At 42.7% G+C, this 10,218-nt stretch overlaps 1 protein-coding gene across 4 annotated transcripts in view; it reads right to left on the bottom strand.

The window, feature by feature from the left end:
• Positions 1-10,218, bottom strand: part of prima1 (proline rich membrane anchor 1) — an 18,425-nt gene that overhangs the window by 5,287 nt on the left and 2,920 nt on the right. For 2 of the 4 annotated variants that reach the window (XM_020590811.1, XM_020590812.1), the window contains exons 1-3: positions 6,295-7,401; positions 5,386-5,527; positions 2,887-3,019 (exon numbers count right to left, since the gene is read on the bottom strand). In XM_020590811.1, coding sequence (XP_020446467.1) covers positions 2,887-3,019; positions 5,386-5,527; positions 6,295-6,576 — 557 coding nt within the window. In that variant the 5' untranslated portion in view covers positions 6,577-7,401. Of the gene's footprint in view, positions 1-2,886; positions 3,020-5,385; positions 5,528-6,294; positions 7,402-10,218 lie in introns of those variants that run through there. The other 2 variants (XM_020590810.1, XM_020590814.1) reach the window with 2 other exon arrangements.

The following is a 10,218-nucleotide window of genomic DNA, read 5'->3' as shown; positions in this document are numbered from 1 at the left end:
GAGGTCTGGGCATCTTTGCTTAGACTGCTGCCCCCGCGACCCGGTCCCGGATAAGTGGAGGAAAATGGATGGATGGATGGATGGATGCTGGTGATGACTGTTTTGAAGCCATTTTCACACCACTAATGATGACAGTTCCGCAATCCTTTCTGCTAAGTGAGAGATATAGTGATCAGAAATTCCTGCTTTCTGCAAGTCAGAGGTTGAAGTAAGTGGTTTTTCCCATTTGGCTGCTCTGTGGTTTGAATGACATCACGTGAACACAGCAATAGTTACGAGAATTAGCAAAGGTTGGTATGCTAACATGCTAACTTAAGATAAAAAAACATGGCTAAAAGCTCCTGTTATAATTTGTTACAACCATATTAATAAAAATAAAGTCATATAAATAACACTAACTGCTAACAATGCACGCTGAGCTTTTCTTTGGCATTGTATAATCTCAAGTTTAATAATAATATTTGAGTTATTATTTTGGAGCATCATGTATAACCAAGATGATTATGAATATCCATTACGCAAAATACATTTTTATTTGACATGGCAGGTTCTGCATTTAATGTTATACAACGTCCTTGCAACTCACCAATGGTTAAATTGTTTTATATTTTTAACAGATCAGTATTTCATCTGTCATAGTATAAAATATTACTTGACACTGGAGATCTACAGGCTGCTGGAAAATACTTCCACCCTGTTTGTTTCTCCCAGGATGTAATCTCCACTCACACTGACCATGTTGCTCCGGACCACCACACAGGGCAGAGCACTGGGGCCTCAAACCGACCTCAACCCAGGCCTTCAATAATAGATGCCATGCTGTTGACACATGGCAGGTGGCAACACAACACTTCACAGGTTAGATGAATATTTCATATCAAAGCTGTGCAATCACAGCACACATTCCTGTTTGAAGTTTAGAGAATGGATCATGGCAAAATTGGGACATGTGTTAAGCTGTTTACAATTACTCCAGCCATTTGGAGTTTACAGTAACATGATACAGATCAAAGAAACAGTATTACAAAACAGACCGAAAATGGTGTTAATAACGTATCAATGAATATTGCCTTTTAAAGCATTTTGCCGTTTTATTGTATCTCTGGTTGAGCATTTTGTATATAATGTGTTCCCCTTGGACCGGACCAGCTGTGACGTATTATCGTTCTGGACAAGCCCCCCAAAGCGGTAAGTGATTGGGAAAGCATCTAGCTTCATTAGTCAGTTGCTTTCAGTTGTGTTTGTTTTGGATGATGGCTGAGAGCCTGGACTGCAGCATCATGTCTTTGGATGGCACAGCAACACTGAAACGCAGCATGTGTCTGAATCCTCTTCGCTATGCTTGCACACACCAGCCTCCCTGGTGCTGTGGAAAGAATTGTATGAAGTGGTTTCTTTTTTCCAGCTCCTTTGGCTTCTGACAGATGACTGGCAGACAGAGATTTTAAAGCATAACAAACAGCCAAGAGTGCTGGGACCCGCAGAGCTAGCTCCTCTACTGTCTATGCTTGGCCCTCAGCCAGCTGATCTTCATTGGGAAAGCCCGGAGAACTGAGGGGCTGGAAGGGCTATATATAACTGGCAGTGTTTTTTATCACTGAAAAACCCTCTCTCACATTGTTATTGACTAAGCTGCTCAATTGCTGCCTTTTTCTTGCTTTGGTAGACAGCATTTAACCTGTGCTTTTTACCGTGCTGTTTCCTCAGCCTTCCTCTCAGACAGATGATTAGCGCATCCATGACAAAGGTTAAATGAATCATATTTTTTCCTGGACTGTTCTCCCATTGGCTGGTGACTAATGAATGTCTGATGAGGCCAGTCTGGCTGGACCTGTGCATTTATTCCTTCTCATGCGGAGTGACGGGCAGGTTGGTGTGGTACAAAGTCTGCAGAGCTCCAGGACACGACCCGTTTGCATGTATAAAATATGTGGCCTGTGACTGAATGACTGCGCAAATTAATTCATAAATAATGACTTGACTTTGGGGCTAGATTCTGTATTGCAACAACACTTTGCTACCACTGCTGCATTAAAAAGGTGCCCCTTGGCTACACATGGGGCTGCAGAATTGCCATAATGAATTCCTGAGCCAACCACCCATTACTTCCACCGCCTGACTTTGCCTATTTGTTCTTTAAAGAAAGGAGAAATAGAGTTCTGCTGAGGAGAGCCATATCTGGCATGCAGGCTTAATGTAGTCCCATAAATATGATACTAAATCTATTAAGTACACATTAATAAGCTCCCTAATTTAGCACACACACATAGCTGTTATTGCATGGGTATTTTACAGTGTATAAACATGCCAAGATGATGTACACATGTACGTAAAGATGACATGTGTTTATGGATGTGTGCACACATGCCTCTGTGCATGTGCAGTGATTTACATGATGTAGACGTGGGCGTGTGTGCAGGTGTGAACTGAGTATGGGTTGTGCTGCAGATTAAAACCATTTAAATCTCTAATAAGCCAAATGGGGAACAGCAGTGTCTTGGGATTTCTCTGCTCGCCTCTTGCTTTCACTTAGTCCAGCTCCCATTCGATGAAGCTTTAGACAATTATGTGAATTAAAATTTACACAGCATTGTTTAGTTGGGTCATCATGCGCCTCAGGAAATTAATTCACACTACAGGATGCTCAGTGTAATGATATTTACAACCCAATCCATTATCAAACCTCTGCCCTCAGTGTGACCCAGCAGGGCGATGACAGGGCCATCGTAGCCTCCTGTGTCACTCTGACACACAGCTAGAAGAGACAGCCCAGTCTCTCTTCCATGGGTCAATTTACACATGATATTGTGAGTAACCTGCTTGGCACGGTGCGATCTAACTGGAATATACAAGAACAGAACAGAAAATAGAAAAGTGACATCCAACCTCTTGATGGCCTTGTAACAGATAATGATGGCTGAGAGGAGGAAGACAACTGAGGCACAGCCCACCGTTGCAAGCACTATAATGTCCATCTCCATCCACCAGGGCCTCAACAAGGGCACCATGGGTTGTGGCCCTGAGAAAGAGAGGGAAGAGGGGGCATGTGAGATGTGGATACAGAAGAAGAGAATAAATGGAATGTATCAAACAAAATAGATCCAAACACATTTACTATTATTACGGTGCTTTCTCCCTCCATAACAGCGATGTGAGTTTTGTTATTAAAGTCTTAGTCACTGGATTATACAACATGATAACAGAGCAGCATCAAGGTGATTTCCTTCCCTGCTCTCTGAGTTGAGAGGTAGCTGTGTCCTCGCCTGCGCTGTAGGTCTTGGGTTCAGTGTTCAAAGATATCCAGCCCGACACCATGAATCATTAAAGGCCTCGTCAGCCTCCCTTACACCAGCACTGTTGTCCACACAAATTACTGCTGCAGAAATCTCCTGCTGTTTCTCCATTAGATGTGTGGAGTAAGACCACTCACCAGGAAGGTTGCATAACTTTATGTGCATCAGTAAAATGTCTCTGGTACTCTCCTGCCATCTATAAATCAGTTCAGTTCTATATCCATCTATGAGTTTGGGTTTGTTCCAGTTTCACACAACATACTGCACTGTATATAGAATAACAAACTCCTGCATGTGGTATTATTTTGTTATGAATGAGAGGAAGGGTTTACACCTTAGCAACAAATATTCCTTTGTAATGGCTGTAGACTATTTCACAACACAGCACATTTCTACTCCACAAGTAGAACAAGGCACAGTTCTACCTGCTACAGTACATCACATCATAAGTCACTATGAATTTAAAAGCTCCTCTCAGGCAAACTTTCATTTTAATCCTGCCTTTTATCGGTGGCTGTGGGCTTTAATTCAGTCGGTGGTAAGGATCTACTTTATTGTGATACAGCACACTCCTTTGAAGGGACTTCAGAAACCAGTTTTAGCACACAGATGCTTACTTACAATGCCAATTCCTTATTATTATCATTCTTTTTATATTTTTAGCAGATAAATAACATCTCAGTCATTGTCCCAGTTTTTATGCATATTCACTGCATTTTTAAAGATGACAGTTTGCAGGAAAATTTCATCTCAAACCGCCCTGCAAATTGAGCTCCTGGAGGAATAACAAGATAATTATGTACCCGTATAGATTAAATTAAAAACTGAGAATAAAAATTCCGTATAAGTGAATTATTCATGGTGTGTCAACCCACTGCAAACATTTGGGTAAAGTTAAAAAAGGAATAAAAAATTGGCCTGCTCATCATGTTTATCATGACACACTGTGGTTTATGGAGGCAGCAAATGCTGTGGCTGCAGAGATCAGAGTTCCACTCATGTGTTTGCTGTGACTGGGTATTCAAACCGCCACTGTGGCTTACAGTCAGATGGTCCTGGCAGCATTTATGCAGTGACCTTGACAACAATCACAGAAGGGTCTATGACTCTATTCATAGGTGGCGCACATGGTGAGTCAGGGGAAAAAAGAAGGTCCGTGTAAATTAACCAGACAGAAACAAAATCATTGGAACTGATTGATTAAAACCTTTCCACTGCTGTCTGTTGAGATTTTGATGATTAAGTACTGCTCCCTACTCATAACGTTAAGGGCTGAGGGTGAGCGATTATACAGAATCACGGTAATAGCTCAGAAAGGCTGCATCATCACCAACGCCCTGCCCCATATTTCAGTGCACTGTTCATTAAGGTGCTTGAAATGACATACAAATCATATCAACTTTCAGCAGGCAGGCTAGTGGAACATGTTTGCATATCTGTGGAGGGATTTGCTATCTCAGAGTGAGACAAATGAGGGCGCATTGAAGGAAAACTGCAGCAACAGGCACTTGGTCCATGCAGATTTACAGGGTTGTTGTGTAGAAGCAGTAACACACACACACACACACACAACCTTGCTGCCGCCAGCTAAACTTCAAAACAAAGCTGGAACCATTGGGTGGCTTCATCGGCTTCTTATCTCTATCAAATTAAAGCTAATTTAATGAACTCATCTGTGTTTTAATCAGGAGTCCTCCAGGGGAAACCCTATCACTGAACCACTGAGTTTGGCAGCACAGCAGGCTTGGACTTCACAAGCAGCTGGGTACTCCCCAAGGTCAGACCCAGCATAAATTAGTCCTGTGTTCAACTGTCAGCACCCTGCTGGCTCTGTCGTGCGTGCAGACGCACGTGCAAAACTGCACCCGTGCATGGGCACTCCTACACCACTCTCAAGTGGTCGATGGCACATTTTTCCTCTGTGCTTTAAAGGAAACACTTCACGTCAAAATAGTTTCTTCAGACTAGTCAGTAGCTTAACACTTGTGCCTGGGTAGGAATAATATCCAGCTGTGGGGTGCGAGCAGACAGAGTGAGACAGACTTGGAGCGAGATGAGTGTGAAACCTGGGGAGTGTGAGTGTGAATCTTACCTGTCGTGCCCAGTAGCCGTGGAGGAGGCGGTGGTGGTGGCGGCGGAGGAAGAGGAGGGTATCTTCTACAGTGGCATGCAGGCTGGCACTGTTCACTAACTTTCTCCGCCACAGTTCGTGAGCATGACCTCTGGAGTTCTCCCTTATGGTGTGTGAGAGGGGAACAGCGAGATTGCTCTGTCCTTCAGTGCATTACTCTCAAATACCATTAGCACAACACTGTGCAGCACAAATGGAGATGCCTGAGCACTCAGCGGCCTTTTAGTTAGTGGTACTGTGGATATCCTCTCTGCATTCTTTTCATATCACAGCTCAAGTGTTGTTGTCATCTGGGCTGCTGTGTTGTACATACAGAATAGTATCACGTTTATGGCTGCAGCCCGATCACCGCAAGAAACCACCCACCAACAGAGTGGGCAGCAGGCTGCCCCAAGGAGTGTGCGTGGGCGGATTTGGAAACTCAAGCAGATCACATTACATGTGAACCCTGGCAACACTGCGTATGTGTGAACATCAGTTCAACACTATCTGTAGGCAGCAGCTCAGGGCAGAGGTTAGAATACTCATCACTAACATATGCCTGCTGAGGGATCCTGGTGAGATAACCGGATAGCTATTGTTATAAAAACACAGCTGGCGACTCCATTATTCCACTACAAGAGCGCTGTGTGTGTGTGTGTGTGTGTGTGTGTGTGTGTGTACTTGTGCGTAGCTTTGTACATTTCTCATGCCTGACTGGAAACTCTACACATGCCTGCCTGTCAGTATTTCCTAAACACAAGTCACAAAATGAGCACCTTAAGTTACTTAAAAGAAGCGAACCAGTTCCACAGCTCTTATCATCAGTAAATCGAACTCCAGTTACATTAGTGTAAACTGACAAGAGGAGCGCATCAGCATGATCCTTACCTGACATGAGAGTAAAAACAGTGAGAGAAGGCAATGACTGAAGAAAAAAGGCCAAAAACCTAAAGTGAATGGCATTAAATCTTGGACCAGCATTCCTCTTGCGCTGTTCTCGAAAATACTAGGCAGCGTTTCCAACAAATGAATGCAGTATACATAGGCTTGAACTGTTTGGGAAATAACCATCCACCCTGTCCAGTTCAGCGGCGATATCTGTGACAGGCGTCTCCAGAAATAGTTTATGCCACAATCATTTTCCTCTTGATATCCCGTTGTCGATAGCATAGGACAGTCGACCCGGTCAAACGAGTAACAAATCTCGATAACTCACATCTCAAAAGTAGTTTTTTTGCGTATTGGCACTCAAATAGCGACCGGAATCACGCCGCTACTCGGTGCAGTGTGAGGGCTGTAGATAGCCCGGTGCCTTACATCCCTCCTCGGCTGCGAGCATGAGTACCAACGGGCCACTCAAGCCATCGAAGTTGAAGAGAAAGCGAACAGAGAGAGAGATCCTCAGCAATATCGTGCGGCAGGATTCCTCGCAATACGATCACACATCCTCTCAACTTATCTAGACTGAATACTGTACGGGCGAGTTCGGAGGGCAGAGCCGAGGGTTAAACTGATGCATCCCCCCTGTGTGCCAAAATACAACGGGCTGTTTTATACCGGAGCATCACCACCGCGCACTTGATGCAGCGCGCACATCAGCTCATCCTGACAGCGTGTGCTCAAACAGATTCATCCTCCGCTTCTTCACAAAGTCCCCTCCAAAGAAGCACAAGGGGAAAGGGATGTGCTTACTGGGGGAGTGAGTAATGTCAGCTGTGATTTGTTTGTTTTGTTTTTGTTTGCGTTGGATTTTATAGTATTTCAGGCAGAAAGTATAGCCCACAATAATGCGTGGAGGCGAGTCCTGGAGGATGACGCGTACTAGACCGAATTAAAGTCAAGTGGAGGAAGAGAGGGAGAGAGAGTGCAAGACGCCTACCAACTGAAAACATTACTCGTGTTTGTGTGCTGTACTAGAACACTCCAATGTCCCGAAGTAGGCTGAGATAAAACAATACTGATGTAACCTGGCATTTACTGGTAGTGCTCCGCAGCAAATCCATATAGGTTATAAGAGGTGATGCTTTAGGCCAGAGTGTATTTGGGTGGCTTCAAAGAGCAGAGCTGCATAATATTATTGGTGGTCTTCACTAGGCAGTTATGAAATGATTAGAGAGCCAACGTGACATTCACAGTTTATTGGGATTTACCAAAATAGTTGACGAACAGTGGGAGTATAACCTTAGCCTTTGTGTTGGTGGCATTAATAACTACAGGCGAAGCTTAGCGAACATGGAAGACTCAGTATTTGAATCTGTATTATTTGTATTAAATTTTTAGTTGGCACCACCACATTGTTTGATATAATCACATTTATAAAAGTCTAACTAGTATAGTGATAACAGTGGGTGATTTAATCACAATTTTAAAGCTGAAACTATTAGTTGATCCACAGAGATGATCTACATGGTTTTACAAGAAAAATGCAAGAAATAGCAAATTCCATGTCTCTAAATTGTGAGGGTTTGTTGTTTTTTCCACTGATTTATATCACTGTAAAACTGTTGGTTGGACAAAACAGTACATTTCATGACATGTGATGGGCATTTCTGACTATTTTCTAGACCAGATGATTCGCTTATTCACTGAGCAAGCAATGCACATCTTAATCAGTTCTGAACACACTACATGTCTTGAGTAATTTCACCTCCTGTAATATCTACAGGGATCTTTTTAAGGAGCATCAGTGCCATCAATGCAGTAAGGAAACAACTCTAAGGCACTTCAGCAGGGCTATGGCTGATTGCCAGGTGTCTGTTTTGCAGGACAGTTCCTCTGCTCAGTACACAAACATGCTGCAAAGCCTGCATATCATTTTCATTGCTTATTCATGTTTCATAAATCCACAATCATTTGTTGGCCCCATATGACTTGTCTTTTGCTTGAGAGTATTGCTTGTGGTTTAAGACGTCCAAGCCGACCATTTAAACAACTTTGGATTAAGACTGGTGGATTCAGAATGTAGCCCTACAGCCTTTTGTTGCAGCTGAGTGTTTATCACATCTCTCGCCTATCAAAAAGCTCTTTACAGCCCGTAATGGGGTGAGCTCATGCACAAGAGCTGTGGATGACTTTTCGAGTGGAAAAACCACAGCTGCTGTTCATCTGCATTTGCATATACAGTACAATGCAGAGTTTTGAAGTATACAAGAAGCCTGGTTTTTGCATACACTGTGTCCAGGGTTTTAGCTCATCCATTCTCCCCTTCAGTCTGTCTCCCTATTGATTATCTGACAAGAGACAAGAACTGCATCCTCCTGGTTCCTTCCTGCTGTCTCACCTCCATCCAGCAACCAGCAATCTGCCATAGCAGACATCACATCCCTTTTAAACCCAGATAAGGAGAGCTCTTAAGAAAATGACTGTGGCCTTTCATTGTTAGTAGTCTTGCCTATAGCTACCTAATCTGCATCCCTGCAAACAAATAAAGCCCAAAAATATTATTGCTATCAACTAAAATGATTTTAAAACTCTCTGTCATTAAAGATATATTAATGTTCAGTGAGCATTAACTCAGCTGCTTATGTGTTTACTATCTGTTTTTCCTTTATTGTCACAGTCCAGCCGGGCTGTATCACAGTGGAGGTAGACTGCCATCTAGTGGGGAAGTCTGGAAACATGAAACATGAATGTGTTGCATAGAAATGCACTGTAATGTGTGTTAATATGATTTCTTCTAGTTTATCCTTCAGACAGTAGTCCTGGAACGTTTTCCTATACACAGGGAAATAACTAGAAAAATAGACACTTCTTTTTCAAGATTATGAGGAAACTGAGCTGAAGTGCTGTTTTTTTTTTTTTTTTGCATATATTAAAGCACACATATGTACACTGGCCCATGGCATTAAACAAAGTATAATGTAAGTTTTTGATTTATTGCATATTGCTTTCTGGCAGTTTTTATTGTAATAATTTTACTATAGGGAAAAACTGGTGCAAAGCATGGGAGTCAGACATTCCACTACTGTCTTGTTGTCCATGTTTTCCTTAGATTTATCCACACATACGTAACAGCACCCTTGTTACTGCTTTTTTTTGCAGATAGCCAGTAAATTTTTATAAGGATACAATTTGTTTCCTAACACAACATTTTTGTTTTACTCCCACTTTTCTTTGGCTTGTTATACAGAATTGTTATCTTTATGGCTCTCTAAACCCCGGTGTGTTAGATTGGTGTTATTTCATTTGATTTGGGCTTTAGCTTCATGTTTGTATTTCCTTTTATCTGTTTTAATCCTTTTTTTTGTATCTTGCTCACAGATACCATAGAAAGTTCCACTAATGAAAGTATCACAGACACAGAGTCACATTTGTGTTGCATTACTGCTGTGTAGGATTTCCAATAAATGGATAACTGAAGACTCCAAACACTTCCTGGCTGCAACCTCTTCTGAATAGTTTGCATGTGCACCAAAGATATGCAAGTCACTGTAGGTGCTTGTCCGTGATGCACATATGCAGCAGTGAGACTTTAACTTGTCTGTTAGTATGAATATATTTGTGTTAGGAGGACTGAAGATGCAGGCTGTATGACCCGCTATAGATGGACAAGTGAAAGCATTGGTTGGTTGAATGAAAGATCAGCACAACCCATCAAATATCTGAAATGATCAACAAACCTCCCATCCACCTGTCCTGGCACAAAGACTGTGGTTTTGTGGACGCCACTGCGCTTCCTCTTTCTCATTCTCCTTCACTTCAAAAGCACAGGAGTGGGGTGACAGGCCAGGGGAAGCGGAGCCCCATTGTTAATTGGCCTTTTCAGCTCAACAAAGAGGTGAAGAGAAGAAGAAGAGGAGAGGAGGACAATAG

The sequence above is a fragment of the Monopterus albus genome, unplaced genomic scaffold, assembly GCF_001952655.1.
Source record: "Monopterus albus unplaced genomic scaffold, M_albus_1.0 scaffold13.1, whole genome shotgun sequence".
Lineage (NCBI taxonomy): Eukaryota > Metazoa > Chordata > Actinopteri > Synbranchiformes > Synbranchidae > Monopterus > Monopterus albus.
The sequence above is the reverse complement of the archived record's forward strand: the minus strand, read 5'-3'. Positions and strand labels throughout refer to the sequence as shown.